At 36.1% G+C, this 24,481-nt stretch overlaps 1 protein-coding gene across 8 annotated transcripts in view; it reads left to right on the top strand.

The window, feature by feature from the left end:
- The window catches only part of ARFIP1 (ADP ribosylation factor interacting protein 1), a 40,366-nt gene that overhangs the window by 2,788 nt on the left and 13,097 nt on the right, over positions 1-24,481 (top strand). For 2 of the 8 annotated variants that reach the window (XM_068187269.1, XM_068187274.1), the window contains exons 2-7: positions 1,573-1,652; positions 5,521-5,638; positions 13,408-13,494; positions 15,989-16,084; positions 17,540-17,649; positions 22,724-22,945. In XM_068187269.1, the coding sequence (XP_068043370.1) occupies positions 1,573-1,652; positions 5,521-5,638; positions 13,408-13,494; positions 15,989-16,084; positions 17,540-17,649; positions 22,724-22,945 (713 nt within the window). Of the gene's footprint in view, positions 1-1,570; positions 1,653-2,936; positions 3,042-5,518; positions 5,639-13,407; positions 13,495-15,988; positions 16,085-17,539; positions 17,650-22,723; positions 22,946-24,481 lie in introns of those variants that run through there. The other 6 variants (XM_068187272.1, XM_068187276.1, XM_068187270.1 and 3 more) reach the window with 6 other exon arrangements.

The raw sequence follows: 24,481 nt of genomic DNA, 5'->3' as shown, positions 1-24,481 counted from the left end.
TAAAAAGTTAATTATTTGCCTTTATGCAGTGTCTTCTACATGGATTTGTGAGATTGTTCATGCCCCTAGGTTCTTAAATCTATCAAAAGTTATTAAATCTATCAAAAATGTTTTTGCCTGTAGTAGTTAATAGTTTAGAACAGTGTTATCATGGTACATAGGCTTGTATGTGGTGAACAAATATAGCTCCAGGAACAATGATGTGGTAGAATGAAGAACAGATTGTCTTAATGAAGGCTCTACCACAAGATCAATTTAGCTTTTTGTTTAACAAGTAGAGCAAGGAAATAACACTTATTGTCCTATTTAATTGTTTTAGCTACTCAGAAATAAGCTGCTAAGCACAGAGGTTGTTTTCAGCCAAAAGCAGAGTTTGGACAGGACCATGTGGGCAAACAGCATCTCTGCTGTACAGTCTTCCATGTTCAAAAGAAATATGAAAAATTAAGAAAGCTACATAAGGATGTTAAACTTATTTCTTAATTACTTCAAAGGAAATTTTATACTGATCCTAGAAAAATCCAATTTCATTCAGTGGTAGTCCCGAATGAACTGTTTTTCTGGAGAAAATCTCTTATTTTATGTATTAGGTTTTCCAAAATAAAATAATAGGTTATCCAGTGTAATATGATCTAGGTGATTCAGTTTCTTAGCCTTTGTGTCCTTATTTTATTTCCCTTGCTATGTGAGCTGCTTACCTTATTAATTATTTGCTTTAGGTAGAATGTTTTATAGCTCAGGAATTTGAAATACAATATAAACACAAATAGTAATCTCTTTATAAATTTTCTTAATCTGGCATATGTCTGAACATGTATGAAATGGTGCAAGACGTAATGAACTGAAGTCATGTGTGATTGTATGCAATACTGGCAGATTAATTTTTAATGATTGGTTGTCTCATTCTCTCAAACAGCTGAGTGAATTGTGGTATCACCTATAGTTACCAGCTATTTGGAATCAAATTTAGATACTTTCCTTACTTAAGATAAAATTGTGTATGTAATTCATCTTTCATGGTCACTATATTCACAGAGTTGATTTCTTTCGCATCTGCTCCGTGTTAACAACTTTCTTTGCTTCTGTAGCTGAGATCTTTTTGAGGCTGAAATGAAAGGGATTCTGTTCTAGTAAACACAATAGACTTAATAGCTTAATAAGTTTCAGTGGCTTAGCATTAATGTAATTTTGCAATGTTTGGATAAATCTTATGCCTTAACAAAATGGTGATCTTTGCAATGGTAGGATACAGTCAGTATACTGTTGCAAGTGGCAGGATATATATCACCTGAAGAACCTTGTTTGACTTTCACAGTTTTATGTTGCAAGTTTAGTTGTCTGTGAGGAGAGGTTGCTTTGGCAGTGGAAGTTTACACTAGACTGTATTCCTAATCCCTCTTAGATTTTTGGAGAGCTGAAGGCCTGGTCACCATCAAAAGACAGAGGTTTCACTTTGCTTTAGTAGAACTTGTAAAAGAAGTGTTTTCTGAAAGCCTGCTTTGGTTTCTGTGAGGTGCAACATCCAGCTCCTTTCACTTCAATTAATGCATGCCAAACCTGTTTGGTTTTCAGGTATGTCAGAACACAGCAGTGAATCCACAGCACTTGATGAGTCTCATCCATCTGCAGAAGAGATCCAGTCTGGCTGTGAGGTGATTGGGTGATAGTTATATTAGTGTAAAATCAACCAATCCTAACAAGTTTCAGATTCCCAAAAATTCTGCTGTACATAGCACAGTGTTGTTAGTATGGGGATATGAGTTCATGCACACCATCTTGAATGGGTGGGGTTGGTTTTGAGGCACCATTAAGAGCAGTCCAATTAATTCATAGCAAAGGATTATTTCAGCCAGTAGCCTGTTGCTGTGCTATAGTATTTGTTTTGTAATTTGAATAGATTTAGGCATGGTAGAATCTGAAATGTGTGAGTATTGCAGGAAGAAAGGGCTGGTATTCAAAGGCATCATTCTTTATGTAACCTCACTATAACAAGGTATCCTATCTACTGCTGAAGAACTGAATCTTTCTTTCCCTGTGAGCAGATACAGTTTTCACCTTCTCTATGGAGAAGTCTGTGACAGATTTGAATTATGAACAAATTCTTAAGGTCCCAAGTATTATTTAGCTAATCAGGTGTGTTTGGGATGCTCTTTCAGAAAGATAGAGTCAACATTTTCATGACTGTTCTAGAGTAAAAATGAAAAAAAGTAATGCAGATGTTATCACTATTGGAGTTTCAGTGACAGTGAATTGTTTTTAAACTTTCAGTAAAAACAAAATACTAAAGATTCTCTTTAGCATATTTCCAGATCTGATATTTGTAAACACAGATGTACAAAGAAAATACAGATTGTTTCTGAAGGACGATTGTATTTTTTCAAAATAAAACATGCATCTGAAATGCAGTGTTTTCCTCTAGAGCTTAGGTCATTCATGTCTAATACATCAATACAAATTTAGGAACTTACTTAGATTTATATTAGGTTGTTTATACACATGATAAATTTTCTTCTGAGGAATCAATTTCTTTGTATGCTTAGTTTAAGACAGCTGTGAGCTACACTTGCCAAAGAGACACTTGATTGAGCAATCATACTCCCTATTTCAGCAGAAATGCTGCTTTGGCTTGGTGGTTTAGTTTTCTCTTAGGTCAATAACCTTACCGTGGTTGTGTGAAGTTACAGGAACACACATCCAAAGGTAAAGAGAAACGGCTGCTGGATCTGGCAGTAGCCTACAGTCAGAGTAAGTATTTTTTGAGATCCTGCACTGCTGATGCTGTGGCCAGTCCTTCATTCTCAGTGGTTTCTTCACTGCATTACTACCTGCTCTGTTTAATAGTTTCAAATGTTGGAGGTGTGCCTGCTTTGGAGACTTGATGGGAGTGGAAAAATTACCCATCCTCTTCTTGAGCACAGGTCACTTTCTTTTGATCTGCTGTGTTTCTGGAATCTTGTTTGCTGCACAAATACATTGTTCTGGCTCAGGAAGAAGGTGAAGGGATGGTGAAAGCTGCTGGGGGGAAGAGTTGGGGGAAAAGGGCAAGGACTGGTTCTTGACAGCAATGCAAGCTTAAATTGTTAACTAAAATAGAGATGGTGTTTTCTTGTTATGTCTGAGTTAAATTAGCAGTTTATCCCACTTCCCCTTTTCAGCTGCTAATTTCATGGCTTTAATGCTTGTCTGACCTCATTGCAAACTGATTCAACTCACTGAAGCTGGAAAATTAACCTGGTGAAAAGGTCTATTGCCAGGCTAGTGAGTTGTGTGTGGTGACTGTAGTCAGGTGAGTGGTGGGGAGGTGAGGCACTGTGTGGTTCACACTAGAGACTGGAAAGTAGAGTGGTGAAATGTCCCCCTTTCAGCAGTGGGAAATTGATGTAGTTCAAACATAGCATGGAACTGACATTAACAAGTAATTTTTTGCCTTCTCTGAAGTAGATACATAGGTCTGACTCAAACAGGAATGCCAAAAAAATAGGTGAATTGCTTCTAGTTGTCCAGAGAAGGTGATGAATTTTTGTTTCCTAATATATGTATTTACTGGATATGTGTGCATAGGCTTTGAGCATGTGTATCTCTGAATAAAACCATAAAAATATATCAATGTCAGTATTTGCAAAATTGAGATTCTTGTTGAGAAGCACCTAAGTCAAGGTGTTTTTCCTTTAATTAGAGATGCAATTTTGATTGTGATCCCTAGCAAAGTGCCCCTTGACAGAAGAGGACTTTCCCTTTGCACTGTTATCTGATAATTTGCAGAAAAAAGAACAAAAGTAGCTGTGAACTGAATGTGGCCTATGCTAATGCTTCTGTATTGTGAAAGTAGCTGTGACAGGCCAAGCGTTTTGAAAAATACCTCACTTGACCATTTCAAGTAGAAGTGTAGTTCCTAGCAGTCTTAGAGTTTAATTAAGCATATATGAGATTTAGAGCAAGCTTAAGAAACTTGAGCTATTCGACAGATTTCCCAAATCAAAATGTGATGTGGCAGGTAACTAGGGCAGCTAGTCTACTGATGCTGTATAGCAACTCTCTGTGAGGAGCAGGGAGTTGAACTTGATGATCCTTATGGGTCCCTTACAACTTGAGATAGTCTATATTCTATGAAATGAAACAAATTACTGTTTTAAAAGTATTCATAAAATAAGCATAGACCTTTTTGTGTGCTTCAGTAGAAGCACATTTATTGGAGCCCACAGACAGTGACTAGTTAGAAAAAGTCTTGAGAAGCCTCAAGACTAATACAGGAAATCAGGCTCACAAATGTAAATGAAGTGGCCATATGTGAAAGTGGCAGAAATATTAGTAATGAGGTGCGACAGAAGATGTTCCAGTTAAGAATGATACAAGTGACGCTCAGTAAGTACCAGTAAAATCTTTGTGTTATAATGATACTCTGTAAAGCTTCACGTGTGGTTGGAGAAGCTGATGGTACTTCAGATCCTGATCTCAGGCTGTGCCTCTTCTGACCCTTGGGCTGAAAAGAGCTGGTTCAGTTTGATGATTTAAGAGCTTTAAGGGTATAAGGGTACCTATTCTCAGGTACCTCTAGATGGTACACCTTGTCTTGCCAGTCTAGCACAAGTGTACGAGCTGGTTTGAGGACTTCAGACAACTTTTATGCAAGTGAGCAAACACTGTCTCAGTTGTGTGTTGATTTTTCTGCTGTTTACACTTTAGATGACTGATGAAGCTGCCTTGCAGAGTTAGGAGTAGCTTTTTGAAAGGGATGAAATTTTCACTTCCTCCTAATTTTGGAGCGTTAAGCTGCCATTCTCTCTTCAGGTGCTTGTAAATGATTCCCAGTTCTTTTGGGAATGTCTCTTCAAGGCTATACCTTAGGTTGTACTTGAAACACAGCTGCTGCTACTGTTCATGATGAAGCTGCATTTGAAAGTAACTTTGAATCCTGAATTCTCTTGGTGCTTTTGAGTTCTTTTGGCGCTTCTGCATTTCACTTCACGTTTGCTGCTGTTGATTTAATGAGAATTGCATACCAACAGTTTAGTCAGAAGGTGGCACTATATTATGGTAAAGTAAGAAGCAACTGAAACTATTTTAAAGTTTGGAATCATTGCTTTTCTTGTAACAGGCGATTAAACATATTGCTCTTCTCTAGTATTATTGTTTATGAATTGCTAGTACAATTTTTTTAGCCAAGCTGATTATAATTTGAGATACAGAAACTACTCTAAGGCTCAAGTGTGCACGTAAAACATTTGTCTGAGCCCATGCATCATTTGTGTCTTACTCCCCCAATGCCAGTGGGTTAAATTTTTGTTTTCCTTTTCTCTTTGATCTGGAAACTTTAAATTACTTCTGACTGAGCTGTGCTAGAGTATTATTGTGATTCAATGATGTGATTAAATAAACATATATAGACAGAGTATATCAGAGTATTTCCAGTTGGAGGAGTTTGAAATAAAATCAACTGTTATGAAACCCATACATCAAATATTTTCATGTGGATTACTTGCTGGAAATTTAAGGCAAACGCTAACCTGTTTCTTTTTACAGGGAAGTGCAATGGCTCAAGAATCTCCCAAAAATTCAGCGGCAGAAATTCCTGTGACTAGCAATGGACAGCTGGAAGATTCTCATGAACACAGCTTTAACAGGGTCAGAATTTTCTTTGCTGTCTGTTATGGTACCATTATCAGAAATGCTGAAGTTAGAATTCGATGCATAGCAGTCTTCACTTGACATAGTTTTCTGGAGATTTACTGAAAAAACGCCTTAGAAACTCATCGATTATTCTGCAAGTTGGCAGAACACAGCGCGGTTGCATATCGCAGTGATCTTTTTTTGTGTAAAAGGCCCGTGCGTAGGGCAGAAGCCGAGTCCTTCCCCCTCGGCTCGGTACAGGTGAAGATCCCTTTTGCTCGTGCCCGGGCGTCCAGTAGAGGGCGCTAGGGCACAGCGTGTGGAATTTGGGGTCGGGCTCCTTTTATTTGGATTTTCGTTTGGAATTGTCCACGTTTATTGATATCTGCTGAGGCTTAGGTTTTAAAGACAGCTGTTAGGTTTTAACAATTCCATACTGACTTGCAGTGCAGAACTATTCTTGAAAGAAATACTCAGCAGAACTTCAACATTTTATCCTGTTTTACTAAAATGCTGATTAGAGGGGAGAACCTTCATAAGATTCGTTGTTCAACTAAGATCTACCAGTGACATAATGTAAAAATTAGTAGAGTGCTTAGTGAAATAAAGTTAAAACTACATTTATATGAAGATGCATGTTTAGAGACACAAGCTTGGGAAATGCATCTTGAAGTGGTAAAGAATTTGGATTCACCTCAAAGTAGGGAAGCAGACTTAGTAATTTGAAGCTTGACGACTTTGCTGCTGCTGTGACTTGACTGCTGTCTAAGTTACCTTTTCCTTACATAGTGATTCTTCTGCAGTGCAGTGCATGTATTTATGTACACCAAATTGAACTTGCACTCTTGGGGACTGCGTTAGGGCCCTTGCTCAGGCAAAATGTAAAGCTGGAATTTTGAGGTGGTTTTTGTCTGTGGCCATATGTGAAAGTTGGAGTAGATTTTTCCTGCATGCTAATAGTTTTGCTGGCTTGGAGTCAACTATATTTTGAAACTTCTGCTTTGACAAAAATGGGTCAAATCTTTGGTCAAATTGCAGAAAAACCTGTACTCTGCAAGCATATTTCAACTTGCTGTAATTATTTTCGCAGTGCTTATTCTGAGATCAATGAAGAAGTGCACTTAAGTTATTTTTTTGAACTGTCTTGTACAAGTTCACACCTGCATGTGTGACCTGAAGTCAGAATATGTGATAATCAAGGCTTCTTATAAACAAAACAAACTTCTTGGAATTAACATCTAGGTCTGTTTACTAATCTGTTAGTCTCAAATTCTAATATTTAGCTTCTATTCATCTTGCTCGGTGTTTGTTATTTCTAATGCTTAATGCCATGCTTTCTCTTTTTTTCCTTGCCAGGTAATTTTTTGCTTTAACCTAAAGCAATATGCATTGCACCACAAAACTTTTGGGGTCTTTTTTCCTACAGCTTATGGAAATGACAAGCCAAGTACTGGTTTTTATGAAGTCACTTAAGAAAGGGGCAAGAAACCCTGACCACTTTAATTTGTACTGTTACCACAATGCTCAGTAAGAGTATGTGACCACAGTAGAGTTTAGAGCACTCCAGTGTGCTGATTTTGATTGCACCTTCTTGGGAAGCTGGGGAGGAAAGTTATTTTAATTTCCTGCTTCCTTATTTGTATGATCAGGGAAATATTAATCTAGATGCTGTACAATTCAGATGTAAAGAACACAATACTACTAGTTCTATATTTTTTAGTCTTCTGCACCTATTTTGCCACCAAGACTTCAGCAGCTTTGATTGCATGTTTTTGTGAGAAAGAGGTATTTGTACAACCTTTTCTTTAGAATTCTTTAATTCCAAAACTGCACTTTCCTCTAGAGTCATGTTCTGTTTGGCACTTCCATCAGACCTCGTCCATAAGCAGCTCAGGCATGAAAATGCACATTTGTGTTTCACCAAATGCAGTATTAATATGCATTCAAGCATGAGAAATATTTCATTTTGTGAGGCAGTGCAAAGCAAATGTATTTACCTGGAAATGACAAGTAGAGTTCCTCCTTTAAAGAAAGATGTGATTAGTTTTGCAGAACATCAGACAGCATAGATTGTCGTAATGTCATTTCAGAAGGAAGTATGTTAGTTCCATTTTTTTGGGAATGTGACATGGCACCAATTGGTGCATCTTCTTGGTATAAAGCATATTTAAAAGGTAACTTAAATGTTTTCCTAACTGTAAAATCTCAGTCAGAAATATGCTGGTACATTCTGATTCTCTAGTAAGATATGCCCATGGAATTCAGACAAGTTTTGTCCTGCCCATATGATGGATGGAAACTCTTTTACTAAAAAAAGCTGTAACTTCAGTCATCATTGGATTGAATATCTAATGTTCTTTCAGTACAGAAAAGCTTGACGTAGTGCTTTTTAACTCCCCATGCTCTGCTGGATCTCAGTTGAGCTTTAGGAACTTGATTTATGGAACTGTTCGATTCTGTTTGGGTATTTGTTCGACAGAACACTTCAGCATTTCCTGATCAAAAGTTTTTCTTATTACTTTGTATAAGAAAGCCCAACGTACAAAAAGTCTGGCTGGTTTCTATTATTCACTTGTTTTACTTCACTTATCCCTGACTTCCAGAGCTGTTTTCCTTCCATGCTGTTGTAACAATGTGATTAGCACAGTGGAGTTTTAGTGTGACTAGGGGGTCGGGGGGCTGTGGGCAGTAGGAAGGAGTGGGGAAGGTAAATTATTGCTATTACTCCTATATGCAAGAATGTGCCATATAGTGTGACAGCTGCATAGGAATAAATTAAATTTTTCAGAAAATAGTCTGATCTGCCTGTAAAGATAATCAAAATGCTGTAAGAAATTTGTTATGTTTAAAGTATTGCACAAAATCTACATGACATTCTTATCAGTTTGAGCCAGAATTTGTTTTGTTTCATTTTTGATACTGCCTTTTCTCATGGTTCTTATTGTACTTTCAGGGGAACAAACCATAGTTAAACACGCATATAAAACCAGTAATAAACTTCAGGATGCAAAAGGATAATGAACTTTATTGTGAATCTTCAATTTATCGTACTAGAATTACGAAATAAGGTCTGGATCTGATGAATCTGAGTGCATGTGTTCACTGTCTTGTTCTGTAATTTTGCTGCTAGACTGCACAAATAGATAAGGCCAATTCTCTTTTGTTTTTTGCCTTCTTAAAAAAAAAGCCAACCTTGTCACTTGTATTCTGCCTGGAATGTCTGAGTTAATCTTTTAGGTTTTGCTATGTTGACTGACATAGTTAGATTTTTACTTAGGGCAATTCTAGTTTAATTAATGTAGAACTGATTTAAAATATATTTCTAGAGCCATATCAGTCTAGAACTGTGTCTGTTCTAGAAAACTGCTTTGAGGAGATAAAAAAGTCAAGTGTTCTTCATACAGTCTGAAAAAGATGAGAGTGGGAGGGAAACTAAAACTGGATTGTAGTATGACATTAGGTAAATCAAAAGGATGTAGTTGAAAGGGTCTTCTGGTTGAAGAGCAGTGTATTGGAGAATAGAAGAAATGTGCTAGTCTGTTATTTGCCACTTCATAAAAGATTAAAGCTTTCAGGTCTTCTCCCATTTATTTATGTTGAATTTATACTGATGTGAGGATCTAGTGGCTCAATTAATGGAGAACAGGAACTGAGTGATGTAATGGGCCAAAGAGAAGAAGAAAATGCCGAATATGTACAAGGAGCTCTACTTGCACGTGATTTTGATAAGAAGTTAAAAGTTCAGAACCCATGTATCTTACTGAATAGACGTTATGTCTATCTGCATAACCTTTTGTTCCACAGGGCTTGTAATCACACTTTAAACTGTGAACTTTACAACCAGATAGGTATGTTGTAAATTTTTCCTGATGTCAGCTTGAGTAGTTTTATTTAAAATGTCATCCACCATTAAAAACAAGCACGCATATGATTGGTCTGATATTAGTTGTTACACTGTTGAACTAGCCATTGGTGTGAGGTTTTAAGAATATCTTAATGCAAGGTATTAAAGGCAAGTAAAACTGTATCTGTCAAACCTCCTGTTAGTACTAAGCAGAATTCAATGCTTAGTGATGCATTACTAATGGAGTAGTATAACTAAGAAATTAATAGTGTTGTTTCCTTAGTTGCTCCTTAGTTAAGTAAGTTTCTATAAATTAAGTTTTGGCTGGGTTGGTTTCTGCTGTTGGAGAAACAATACGGTTCTTGATTTTCCCCTCTTAATTTTAGATTATTATGGATAGCATGATTGGGAAGTATCATTTTGGAAATAGTCTCGTAATTCAGCCAACATTCCTTCATGAACATGCATTCTGAACGAATTCTTTGCTGTGTCTTCTGTCTCAACAGGACTGCTATGTCAAAAATCTGTACTGGTTCATCAGATGATCTGTATAATAGAATTGTGTAAATAAGGTTAACCTGACTGAATTATATTTAGTTTAATATAGTGGTTTGAAGTCATTAAAATGGGATTTTAACAAATGGTTAGAGTGACTTAAATGTTCTATGACCTATAGGTTTGAACTGTCTTGACTAGACCTAATGAAGCTAGTGCACTTATTCTGTTTAGCTGTTATTTCATGCTTTTGCTTCTTGCTAGATGTCTGAGAATGGAGTAGGTAATGCAACCTTTTAATTTGGGAATCTTCTGAGTTGTGGGTTTTTTATACTTATAGCTCTGGGTCTCAGTAAACTAACAGAATTAAAATGCTTCTGCTAGGTGGTAATTGCATAAACATGGTTTCAGCCTCATACAAATCAAAATTATTAATGAAGCATTTTTCTGGGAATCTGTTCTCACTTCCTATCTTGTAAGAGCCAAACTTACATTTAGTGGGAACAAAAACAAAAGCTATTTATGTTGCCTTCTTAACATTCAAAGATTAAGTACACTCATACCTTTCTTTAAGTGTGACATTTTGTACAGTGTTTCTAAATTATCCCTATTTGTAAGTTATTGAAGGGATAAACTCTTTTGTCAGTATGATTACAGATTTTTTGCTAGCTTTTTTTATTTATCTACACTTGTGTAAAGAAAAAAAAAAGCACAATCAGTTGCAAGAATGACATTAAAACTTTTTGTTTACATGCAGCAATTGGTCTCCCCTGAACAGTAACTTGCATGTTTGTAAACAACAAAAACGTATTGTTTTTATAACCACTGACTTTTTGTCAATTCTAGTCATGTGTAAATCAACAAATGGTAAAAATGTCTTTTTAATTCATATGCAAGAGTATAATTTTTCACAAAGATATATTTGAACTGGTTTATAGGTGTTAAAAAGGGGGTTTGAATTGAATTTTGCCTTTCTTTAAATTGAACTTTGCCTTTTTGACAGTGGAAAAAAAGTAGATCTCTTTGAACAAGTATGTGTTTGTATACATATATGTATGTATATATATTAGTGTATATGTATGTATATATATTAGTGTAAAAAAGTGGTATTATATATGCACAATTGTAGATCTTTAAAATTTTCATATTCCAAATACCAAGATTTTGTTTAAGAGATGGATGCATTGTAGTATTTTGATTTATTTAATTCTGTAGTTTGTTCAGCTTGTGTTTAATTTCAGATTAGAATTACATTGAGTGTACAGAAGTAGTGAAGTTGCTTAGGTTTAGATACAAACTTTTTTCTTTACAAAGCAGATGTTCTGCATTTTAACCTTAAATACAGATGATTGTTTAGATTCCTATTGCGAACGTGCTTAAGCAGGTTAGCTGTCTACATTTGTTTGGTTTCAGGTTTAGCTATTTCTAAAAACTACACAACACGCCGGGTTGCCTTCAGAAAAAAATAATTCATGCCATGTCCCTTTTTTGAAATCAGTGCATCTTCTCTGCAATCTGGTTATCCTTTTTTAAGTCTCTCTGCTTTTTCAGCTTCTAGTGACTTGCTACATTTTGAGTTAAATGGACTCTATTAGCTAAACTAAGTTGAAGCAAAGGTTTTACAGCATACTACCAACTGCAAGTACTTAAATGGAAGCACTAATGTTAAGTCAGTTGTGAAGACTGAAAACAGTATGTATCCAAAGTTCTGATATGCTTAATTTGGGAGATCAGGTTCTGCATGTGACTACTATTTATTTTTCATGCTGTTTCTTTTTCTTCTTTTTCTTTTTTGTATGATGCTTCAGGTACACAAATATGGCATGATCTATTATCACATAGCCTGTTCATGTAAGTGAATGTTTGGCTGTAGGAATTGGTTACACTTTGCAGCAACATGCTGGGTTTTTGATGTCAGTGAAATTTCTGGAATTCACATGGAAAAATTAATTTGCTGGAATTCATATATTTGTAGTTCTTCCTTTTTTCTTCTTCCCAGAGGTTTGTACTAAACTGAAGACATCTCAATAAATCTGGGGGGATGTGATCCAAAACTACTTCTTGACAATCTGAGCCTCTAGGCAGTATCAGTATCATGCACTGCTTTGCTTCTGGTTTGTGGATTGAGTGACTACAGTTATAGGTCAAACATGAATTAGATTTTAAAGGTTATGATTTCTTTGTAATTAGAAGCATTGCATGGATCATAAGCAGTTACTACATGTGTCTAGACACAGATATCTTAAAGTTATATATAGCTTTTCTCTAGTGGTCCTCTATACTTTCCCATTTTTTTACCTCTGTATGGAAGCAGAGGGGATGCAGTACCTGACTTCAGACACTGCAGTTTACTGATTTCTTGATGCTTTTATTTTTTGTAACTGTATTTTACCTTTTTGCTTTCACTTTTGTAGTACTTTTTCACTCACTTTTTACTTCCATGAATTAATGGTTTTAAATTGCTTTAAAACCTAAACTTTTTTAAAGTGCTGTGTCTAATTCCATAACACCAGAGGCTTAAACTTCAATTAGATCACTGGCAGTATAGTCCAGGAAACCTGTGGGAAGCTTTTTGCAGAGGTAAATAAGACAGCAAAAATGGGCAGTAGGAGGGTATGTGAGCTGTGGTGTGTGGAGTCTTAGGCCTGTGCTGGGTTTCAGTGAAGACTTTGATTATTCAAGAGCTAGTTGAAATAGTTGATCTAGCCCTCAAAAATTAAACAAGGTGATCTCAGGCAATTTTAAATGAAGGAGTTTTAAAAGCAAACAAAAGTAAACGGCAGCTTTGTGCCCTGAGCACTTATGATGCAGAATAGGTGCTCAGAAGGAAGCTGTTTTAAGTGGTGCCTTTCTGGATGTCTCTCCCATGTAAAATATTGAAAAGATTTAATGTGCTATTTGTAAGAAATAAGGATGCTATGAATTTTAAGGCTATTCCTTGCTTAGTGATTTTTTTTTTAATCTTCAACATTATGATAGTTGCTTCCATATTTTTGGTTTGTAAGGTGTTTTCTGCTTAATCTTATATCATTCTGCACCCCTGTCACTTTTTTAACTGGACACTTTATTAAACTGACATGCTTGCTTGGACCAGCTTCAGACCACATCATGCTTCTGGCCACATTTTTGGTAACTGCTTCTCTAAGACATGGCATTCTACTTCATCATCCATATAACAAAAATATCTAGAATAAATACTCAGGATATACTTAGAGTGTTTCTCATTCATTTGTGTTTTATTTGTGCATACCAGTAGAAAGCAGTGACACCAGTAAGGACTTTTTAGGCTAAAAGCAGAATTGCTTGTCTGAGAGCTGCTGAAACTGGTTTATAATACTTTAGAGTCACTTAAATTGCTTTTTTTTTCTTTTTTTTTTTCTCTTTTTTTTTTTTTTGGTCTTTAAGTTTCCCTTTTTATTCATGTATTTTCCAGGACTTGAAATGTTCATTACCAGTTGGACTTGGACTTTCTGAAACCAAAATAACATCTCATGGCTTTGATGGTGCCAAAGAGGGAGTTGTTGAGGCAGGACAGTTTCCAAGTAAAGGTAAGTGTTTTTTTTGTATTTCTCAATTTAAAACCTTTTGTTTTAAAAACCATATTCTTACATGGTCAGAAACACAATGTTCTGTAGCTGCTTTGAGCAGTTTGGATGAATGTACATATTTGAGATTTGCATTACCAACAACCAGTTTATCTTCTTTTGTAGCTGGGTTGTTAACATAGAGAATGTATGCTATACTTGTAGTATCTGTCAAGAGACTGGAGAAAACTACTTAGAGCTGAATTGGTTTGCACTTATGGGAGGGGAAGGCTTTGGGCACCTTGAACTGGTGTCAGGCTGAAGAATTTTACTATTACATTGTGTTGAAGTTTTCTTCAGGTTTTGCAAGTTATTGTTCTGATTTGAAACATAACTGGAGAGTTATTTATTTGTTATACACACTTCACTGACCGAGAGCAGATTAAAAAGTGGGATTCTTCTTGTCTATTCTCTATGCCTTAGAGAATCCAAGTGGTATTAAACAATGAGAAGTGCAAAGTGATAGACAAGCCAATAATGTCACTATTTCCTGTCTAAAAGCAATAGAATACTATGATATTGTATGGGTAAATGATATTTAGTGAATTATGTACCTTTGACTGTTTCTGCATTTGAAAGATTTGAAATTATCTCAGTTATGCAGCTATGAAAATAAGTCTCTTTGTAGTCATAAATTTAATTTACATTTTGCTTCATTTCCTGTTTGGTAAAATTCTTTGCTTATGAAAACAGTTGATTTACATGTTGTACTTTACATATATTACAAAGTGAATGCTGTGTTTCTTTATGCCTTTGAAAATAGCAAAATATCTGGCTAAAAACTGGAGCAGATGGCAAACTGCTCACTATTCCTGCCTTTTTGTACTCTATTACCAGGATAACTGTTGCAGCTGTTAAGTGTATTAGCCTGTAAGGGAAAAGTGTCTGAAGATGTTTCAACAAACACTAATGTGTTTGAAATGCAAATGTTCTGTGGAAATTTCTGTACACAAATTAGGAGCTTTGGACACTTTGGCTATCACGGATTACCTCCAAGGGTGTTTTCTTGGGATATTTCCTGATGTTCTAACAAAATCAGAGAGAGAGAGAAGTGGTAAAAGCTAGAGCTTTCTATGAAACCATGGACAAAAGTTGAATGATTGCCCTATTTCTAAAAATTATGTCTTCTGTTTGTGTGTCCTTATTAGGGCTTAATTTTTGAATGCAAAGTAGACAGTACTGGCTTTTAGGATTTGGGGGATGTTGAACGATGAAGCATGCATAAGGCTGTGTTAATGCTTTGTCAAATGATAAGGATTTTTTTAACTGCTTGTCTTGGCTCGCTTGCTGAAATGATTCAGGCAAGATCTTACAGTCAAACTTTTATGCCTGGATGAATTCAGTTGCAGCTCTTATGCAATGTGTATCTACAGAAGGACACAGCAAGTGAGCTATCTTTGTCTCATCTTTTCTCTGCAGTTGGATCCAAATCACTGGATTTATTTACCCCATGTTAGCAGTGCTCTGTGGAGTATTTTAAAGCTGATTGTTGATCCGATTACTTTCAGTGATGTTTTGGTGTTACTGATAACTAAATTTTGTTGAAAGTGCAAAGTTTAGGTTTAAATTTCTTTCCCCTCAGCACACTGTTAGCCCTGAAGTGTATTGGAATTTCTCAGCAAAAGCAATTAAAGTTCCTTCACAGTATGGTGGTCATTCATCATTACAGAGGAAAAGCTTACTTCTTTTTTAAATCCTGAAAATTCCATAAGGATGCTGGTTCAGATTTATCTGTTATGAAAGAGCAGCAAAGCTCTGAAAAGTATAATGAGCATAATCCTAAAACTGCTTAGAGAACACACACAGTGCAGGTCATTTAAAGTTGGTTGCTTTTTGTTTTGGTTTGGTTTTTTGTTTGTTTTTTTAAGAGAAAAAGCAAGTGCTATAAAATTTCATTTGGGAATGAGTTTACACACTTTCGCAGCTAATAACTTGTATGATCTTCAGGATAGCTTATTGCTGCATGTTTACACAGACTTAAGAGCTGATGTCAATAAAGTGTATGTGAAATTGGCAGAGATTTCAGGGCTTACTTCACCTCTTAATGCTTTAAGTACTATTCAGTAACAGTGCAGAGTGAGTTCTACCTAGACCTGCAAAAGAGAGTTTCTGCTATTTAGTGTTATTTATTGTTATATAACAATCTTCCATGGAATTTTCTGGTTTTGGTCTGTACTTCACTGATGAGCCCTTTAGTTGTATTTTGTTCTTACAGAAAAAAAATGGTCATCATGACCTAGAGAAAAAGATTAAATCTAAGAAAACTTGGAGTAGTTCACATGGAGTGATGCATCTTTTAAAAAACATTTCCATCAGAAATTCCAACAACTTTTCTCTGAATACTTCTATAGTTGCTGAAGCAAATGTTTCTTTGTTTTGAAAATGTGTCTCTGTAAGAGTGCACATTCACTTCGAAGAAAAGATGATGTATTTTCATTGTTAAATGTCCCATTTTCAGGTTCCTCAGCATCACCCAAATCATCAGTTATATCTCCTAGCAGTGCAGCAGCTAGCAGACTGGCTGGACAAGGTTGTGATTTAATTATTCCCACAGGTATTAAAGCACTGAATGGATAACGCCCTTGTCTCTGCTGAGACTGTACTAACCCTTCCATGTTTCTAATTATTTGATGTACTGTTAGTTGGAAATGAAATTTCTGCGGGAGTTTTGTGGCTCTTACTTCAACTGTTTACAAGTTAACCTCTGCTTTCCTCTCTCTAAGCTGCTTTTACTCTGTAAAATTAAAATTATAGCTAATATTAATAATAGCTAACAGTAGATAAAATAAGAGTGACCAAAAGCTTTTATTTAGGTTAACGCTGAAACTTTTAGCATTTTTAGCATATTCCAGTAGACTATGGGGGCAGCCATTAGGAATTCACAACACTTGAACTCAGCTTTGCCACTTGACTCATTTTGTGCCTATGGGCAAATTACTTAATATCTTAGTCTGCTTACTTCTGCATAAAAGGAGAAAACTTAACTCAGTTACCTCATAAATGTGTTGAGAGGGTTAATTACTTAATGTTTGCACAGCATGTTGAAAATGTACAAACACAGTAGAACTTGATGCTAAAGGAGTATCTTGAGGCATCTGTGTAGACTTTTTTCCAAACTCTTGCTTGCATAAATAACTTGGCAAGACTAAGGTGACTGTAAGTAACAGTAGGGATCAGTCAGGAGTAGTTAAAATTAATATGGACATGAATAAATAAAAATGTTGCTTAAAAAGAGACGATACTTAGCAGTTTTTAATATTTAGGACACTAGGAATTTTGGAAAATTGAAACATGGAATCCACGTGATACTGCATACTAGCTTGAAAATGCTGAGTAATGGCAGTTTGTGTGTGATGATTTGCCCTAGGTATTTTAATTAGTTGCTTTAGATTTCTTCTTTGCTGGTTTGTAGAATTAATTGTTCCTAATATAATGAGCTAATAAAACTGAAATAAAATAAATATTGGCTGAACACATCTTCTGGAAAGAATTACTTTAATTGGAAAAGATTAAAAAACTCTGTTCTTAGTGACAACAGTATGCCAGTAATGGTTGTTTAATGGTCTTCAGGTTGTAAACAGACTTTTAGATTGACTAAATGCAAAAGAGCGTTCAACTGTTGGAGTTTTTAAACATATATATAAATGTTTCAAAAATAATAAGGATAAACCTGTCTCAAAAGCTGTTTTAAGCTTTTAGTGTGCTTAACTCAGCCTATTACTTAATGAAATAGTGATATATATATATAAAATTATATATATGTGTATATATTTATATACATTATATATATATATATATGTACATATATATATATAAAGTTTTAAAGTAAGTCTTTCTTTCTGGAACTGATTTTAAAAACCTGCTTATTCATCTTAAGTTCATTCTGTCACCTGCTTTTGGATGTGCAATTGCGCAAATCTTCCATACCTGCTGCTAATCCCATAAGACAATGTAACAAACAAAGACCCCCGACCCAAGGCCTTGAAGATTTGCCTTGTGTCTCACACAGGGAGCAGAGCTCAGCAGAAGAGTGGACCTGTTGTGTTAGCAGATGAAGTAAAGAATCCAGCGATGGAGAAACTGGAATTGGTGAGAAAGTGGAGCTTGAACACTTATAAGGTATGCAGTTTTGTGTGTGTGTATGTATGTATTCTATAAGTGACTTTGCTACTAGATGGGAATAGAGCTGTATGAAAGTAAGCTGTTGTGGCAGTGAGCATAAGCAAGAATGTATAGGAAAGGCTTAGTTTTCTTCCAAGTGTAACATTCTTTGTTAAATCCCTGGTGTAATGTGGAAAATCTTTAATAGGTATTACTGATTTAGCAAGGTAAAGAATGTTCCATTTCTAAAGTTCCCTTCGTCATTCCGAATGTAGAGATTTCAGCGCTAAAGCTTGGAATTAAGTATTTTTTGCTGGTTTTGAGTTGACTGCTGATACAATAAGATTTTAGTTGATGTGAAAAATCAGGGGTATCTAGAAGTTCAAAACTTGTTAATTGCTTTTCTGATGGTTTTGTTTCATCTTGGCTGATTGTTTTTCCTTAGTGTTGTAATAGTTGCTTCAATTTGTATGTGTTTTGTATGCTTATACTTCATGATCAGTTCAGATTTGATGAAATTAAAAGAGTAACATAAGAATAATGAAAAGGTGCTTAAAGCACACCAGTTTTCTAAAAGTGACTCTCATTAAAAACCTGTAAGGTAAGGAGCAATTGTCAGGGAATGCATTCCTGTCAAAAATTTAAAGAAAGACCAGTTTTGAAAAATAGCGTCTTGTTATGCCTACAGCTTAAATAATAGAGTTGTGGACAGGTGCATCAGTGAGGTCTACATCAAACCATGAAGAAATTAACAATCTGTGGCAAGGAATGTCTGAATCCCTCCAGTGTTCTTTAAATCCAGATAAGAAAGAACTTCTTTCTCAGTAAGGATGAGAAGCAGGGATGGAGACATTCTATCCCTAGTAGATGCTTTTGCTGTCTTTCTGTTAGAATCAGAAGTTTATTTTTTATTTTTTTATGTCTAATTAAATGTCTTTTAGATTTGCTACTTTTTGTGTCATCTAAATATTGTAGCAACTGCAGAAGTTGCAGTCCAATGGTATCCTGGGGTGCCTTAGGAAGAACATTGCCAGCAGGTTGAGGGAGATGATCCTACCCAGCTGTTCAGTCCTGGTGAGGCACATCTGGAGTGCTGTGTCCAGTCCTGGGCTCCTCAGGACAAGAGAGACATGGACCTTCTGGAGCTGGTCCAGTGGAGAGCAGCAAAGATGGTGAAGGGACTGGAGCAGCTTTCATATGAGGAAAGGCTGAGGGAGCTGGGCCTGTTCACCCTGGAGAAAGGATGACTTAGAGGGGACCTCATGAATGCCTATAAAGTATCTGAGGGGAGAGTGTCAAGAGGATGGATCCGGGTTCTTCCCAGTGGTGCCAAGCAACAGGACAAGAGGCAGTGGGCAGAAGCTGATGCACAAGAAGTTTCACCTGAACATGAGGGAAAACTTCTTTACTGTGCAGGTGACTGAGCACTGTAACAGGTTGCCCAGAGAGGTTTTGGAGTCTCCCTCACTGGAGATACTCAAGAACCCTCTGGATACAATCCTGTGCAACGTGATGTGGAATGGACTTGCTTGAGCAGAGATGATGAACCAGGGGACCCACTGTGGTCCTTTCCAACCAGACCCATTGTGTGATTTTGTCTGTCAGCTACTTTGGAGTGCACTGTGGTACAATCAGAACATGTGCTGTTCAGCTGAAGCTGTTCTTTAAAATTCTCTTTGTCTCTTTAAAACATTGACTCTTGGGATCAAATCTCCTATACCACAACGAAACAGGACAGGACTTGGCCTTATTCTGTATTTTTGGTGCCTTGATTTAGAAAACAAACCCACGAAAACCCACAATGTCTCAAACTCACTGACATGAACCAACAGCCAGAGGACAAGTGAAAAATGTTGGGAAAAGGGGTCTTGGATCTCTGTTTAGAACACTATTTCTTTGGCTATAGTGTCTGCAAAGTTCAGATTTTTAGCTTTCTTTTATGGCTTAAGCCTCCCCTTTGCTGAAATCCAGAATCACACCAGTAATGACATAGCAAACAAAGACTAGTATTTTCAGAAAACGACATGTTTACTTTTTTTCTATTCCCAAACATGCCTAAGGAGATGTGTAAGTTATGATCTTTCTAGAGTTCCATATTCACTTGCTGTTCACTATTTTTTTGAGACATAAGATCATTCAGAGAACTTACAAATTCATTTTGAGTTGATAGAGTATTGTGCAACTGTACTTGGAGATGCCATACACTTGTGTTGTGGGCTTCATACAAAAGGTATACTTGTTATGGCTAAGGACAATATTTAAATTTGTGGACCTATTGGCTTGCTTTGGTTCCCATCAGGAAGATCATGGGAAGAAGTGTCCTCCTTATCTCATACTAGTTAACTCTTCATGGGTTTGAAGATACAGAAATGAAGGACAGGAGTAAATGTCAGTAGTTGAATCCCTCTGAATTTAAAATCCCTGGTATTAATGTACCAGACATTAATCTACAAGGGGAGTTAGTGGTGAAATTTGCTTTTAGGAAGTTCTTTAGGAATCTGACATGAGTAGATCTTATACCATGGTGTCTGTATCAGGGGCGGAGAAATCTAAATTATTGGTTATGTTCAGAAGTCATTCCCATCTGTAAATGCCTTTGTAGGTACCATTGCCCTTCACATTCTCCAGTCAAATGCTCCCTAGTAATCATGAGTTATTGTGAAGAGAAATTGCCCTTCTTTCCATAGTCTAGTGGCAAGATCTTGGTCTGTTGTTTCTTCTGCTCATGCCTTCTCCTTTGGATGAGAAAGGTTTTCAGTCTAGCAAAAGCATTTAGGCCCAAGAAAGTCAAGAGTCTTCTTGACTTTCAGCAATTCTAACAAGCTTGTCTTTTCGTTTTTCATACAACTTCTTAAACTTTGTGGGGGGGAAAAGGCAAATCTGTTTTACAAACCTCTCTAACATTGGGCTACTAATAGAACATTTATTTCTATGACATGTCTAGAAATGCCTCTGTTCATCTTTGGCATATACAAGTTCAAATATATTTCTCTTAAATGTATTCTGGTAACCTTTTTTTCTCTGAGTTGTTTTTCTTAAGCTTTGCATTGGATGACTTCTTTTTGAGTTGCATGGTCTTTTCTATGACAGTTTCCTTTATACAAACTCTTAGAACAAAGTACAATGGAGTTAATGTGTGGAATTTTCTTTGCTAGTGATAATATAGAGCAACTTGTATGCTTGTACCAGTCCACTTAGAAGTGGAGTAAATCAAAATAGATTAGGGCATTTTCTTTATCTTTTGCTTCATCTGAGTTAACAAAGTATGCAATCTAAGTCTTTCCAATTCCTGGTTTTTCCTCACTTGTCATTGCTGGGCTTTTTTATGTGTTTTGCTGTGACTTATGAAGCAAATATCCCTTGGCTGAAAATAATTCCTACATTTGTAATTTATTCTTGCTTTCAAAAATTTTGCTTTCCATTATTGAGATTTTTCTCTTGCATTTCCATGGGGGTTTGTGTGTGTGTGTGCACGTCAGCTCTTTTGGAAGATAGCCAAAATTTGACCATCACTTCCATAGTTCCTAATGAAAGGCTCATTTATGCTCTGAGCACACTCAGAGCTGTATTTTGCAATTTCTCTTGGAGTCTTTGGTAGTAAAGTTGTATCCTCTGTTATGATTTGTTACACTCTCCCAAATTTCTGATGCTTAGCAGACAAACGTCACCCAGATTAGCTGTGCTTTTTCTTGTGAATTACTTCAATCTAACAAAGTAGCCCAAATAGTCTGTGTCTTCTGACCTAAACCTTATGGGTCATGATCAACTTGATCTCCTTGATCATGTTTGAGTCTCTTCTGTGTTCTTCTATTACATTAAGAAAGGACATGGAAGTTCTAGCAAGTTGAATGCGCATCTCCTTTGAACACGAGTAAAGATGGTATTAAACTGAAGTCCTTGAATTGGGAAACCCTGGGAGATCCAAGGCTGTAGTATATTTTGGGACTATGTTACAAGATAAGTTTGGGCATTATCTCACCAAAAAAACCTTTAAAATAGCAGCTTTGTACTTAGGTTGAGTCCTTTCAGAGCAGTTGTGGCCTTGACTACCAGCTTAATTTCCTTGTACCTTTTGTTACTAGCAGTAATTTTTCTTATGTCTAAGTTGGTTATCCGTTCATGCCTTGTGACCACAGATTAACTTCAAGTAACTTACTAGAGCAGTAAATAATTCTGCTTTCCATAGAGAAACTGTATAGCTTTGCTACACATCTGCTTTGCAAATGTCTTCTCCTGTGTCTCAGTCAAGGGAAACCCCAGTGTGCATCTTGGGAGGCTCACTGCCAAGCTGGGCTCGAATCTCTGGCAAAGAAGGTGTCACAGCTCAGTGGAATGTGGTAGCAGCCTGCTCTGTCACAGCCATAGGCTGGGTGAGAGTGTCTACAGCTGCGTAAGAGCACATTTCCTGCTCAGTGTGTTAATGAACTGCAAGCCTACTGAGAATCTGACTTATGACAGAAAAGAAATAGTTTTTCTGAGTAAATCATCTCCATTTTATAGATGTGTAAATAATAAGTGCATTTTAATACTTTAGCATATTTCTCAGTAGGAGTTCCCAGTTTCCTAATCAGCTTTTAAAAAACATGCTGAAAACCACCACCTTCTTACTTGCCCCCTAAAAAAAACCTCAAAATGAACATTTCTGGAAAATTTAACATGGATGTTCAGATCGGATAATTTGTAGACAAAGCCCAAAAGATTACTAACTAGACGTTTTTATGCAGAATAGTAATGCTCCTATTAAGTGACTTAAATGCAATGGGCTAAAATGCTTCTTTTGACTTAATGAGATTCACCGAACCTATAAAAAGATAAGTGTTCTTTCACTTGAGAAACAATTAGTTATGCTCTTGATTTGCTAACTTGAATATTCATCTTAGTAGGAGTTGAGACTTGTCCAGCTGTTCTTGCTGAGTCCTGATAAACTTCTAAAGACTGTGTTGTTTTTTCAGTTTGTTGTGCAAACTTATATTGGGAGGGGTGGTTGTGAAAGAATTGTGTGTAATTATATGTCCCTTGAAGCTGAAAATGGGTGTATGCTCTGTTGTCTTGAATATACTTGAATCTTTATAATTTAATTTTTTTTCTGCAGTGTACACGTCAGATCATCTCTGAAAAACTGGGTCGTGGCTCAAGAACAGTGGACCTGGAATTAGAAGCTCAAATAGATATATTGAGAGACAACAAAAAAAAATATGAAAATATCTTGAGACTGGCACAGACGCTGTCCACGCAGCTCTTCCAGATGGTACATACCCAAAGGCAACTTGGAGATGCATTTGCTGACCTGAGTTTGAAATCATTGGAACTTCATGTAAGGCTTTCATAGTGTTAAAAAAATAAAGTGGCAGAGATGAAGATAAGCCTAATTGACTTGTGCAGGGTATCTTCTAGTTAGCAGCTACTTTTATAGACATTGTAGTTAACAATATATTACATGCTCTTTGTGTTGAAAGCTTCTGTGATTCACTTAAAAATGTAGGAAATTATTGAAATTACTGTAGTTCTTTATTGTTTCTTAAATGTTAGCCTCTAGTTGATGGTTAAATTCAAGAATTGACAATTTTGCTTTGTAGAGAAGATGCATTTCAGTATTAATTTTGCACCTAATGAAATGTCAAAGTGCTCCAGAGTGTTACATCATTTCAATTACAAGATATCTTTGGGGAATGTGCCTGGGAATAAGTAGATTAGGGCACATTATTTCACTCGTGTACATTGAATGTGAGTAAATTATTTTTCTGTAGCATATTTAAGCATTGAGATTTGATCTCTAAGTACTTTTTTGATCAGAATTTTCCTACTAATACGACTAAGCTGTATTCTTATGTTGTCTGGAGTTGCTGAGCAAGAGAGGCAATCTTGAGATATCTGGGTTGTTATGATTCCATGGTTTAGAAGTTTATGTAACACTGGCACTTTCTTTTGCCAGTAGTAAAGCTGTTTGCTGTAAAGAGAGACAAGGTGCGTGTTGCTTACAGAGTATAGGAGCTGGCTTTCTTCTACATTGCTTGTTCTGCATTTGCAAAGTTAAAACAATTTGATCCTTTGGAAAACCAGTATTAAATGGATTAATAATTCCCTGAAACATAGCTGCTGAAACAGCTCAAATTATCTTTGTGATTTAAAAAACATCTGTCTTTTCATAATTGTCTTTTCCCATTGAGTTTTAAGGGAGTAGGTGGAGTTCATGCTTGCACAGAGGAACCTTAAGTGATAGCTAGCTGAAAAAATGTGAAACTCCTACACTAATGTGGAGGAATTTTTAATATTAGTCTGACAGATGAGAATCTGTGAATGTAGAGCATTTCTAGTAGTTAAGAAATTAAATTATCTGCTAAAAGAAGCTTTTAATAATCAGTTTATTCTTGACACAAATATGGGCATGTGGTTTGTGGCAGATCTTAATGATTATTGTAAAGTATGTGCTGAAACTGGATGTTTCTTCCAAAACTTGGATGGAATCTGGCATCTTGCACATTTAATGAATCTTGGGGTTTTTCCCATGATTAACTTGTAACTTCTAATGGGAATACTGACCTTCCAGGTTCTTTCAGCATCTTGTATTGGTCTTGGACTTTGTTTCCATCATTCATTTCTTGTGTAGATTCTTGAATGGGGTTGCTGATGAAAATCAAATCTAACCTTTGCTTTTTGGAGACTTGCCTGGTGTTTGTCTCTTTCCTCTTTGTGTTTTTCCTTTGTTTAATCTGTAATGAATTATCATCTGTAGCCAAGCCTACTTTTGGATTTTTGGATTTTTGCCTCTAAAACTTGTGTAGGACTAAAAGTAAAATTTCTGAACGGTTAGTCTTTAATGTTTAATGTGATAACAGTATATATAAGCTTA

The sequence above is a fragment of the Anomalospiza imberbis genome, chromosome 4 (genome assembly GCF_031753505.1).
Source record: "Anomalospiza imberbis isolate Cuckoo-Finch-1a 21T00152 chromosome 4, ASM3175350v1, whole genome shotgun sequence".
NCBI lineage: Eukaryota > Metazoa > Chordata > Aves > Passeriformes > Viduidae > Anomalospiza > Anomalospiza imberbis.
This window is presented reverse-complemented; position numbering and strand designations above follow the sequence as displayed.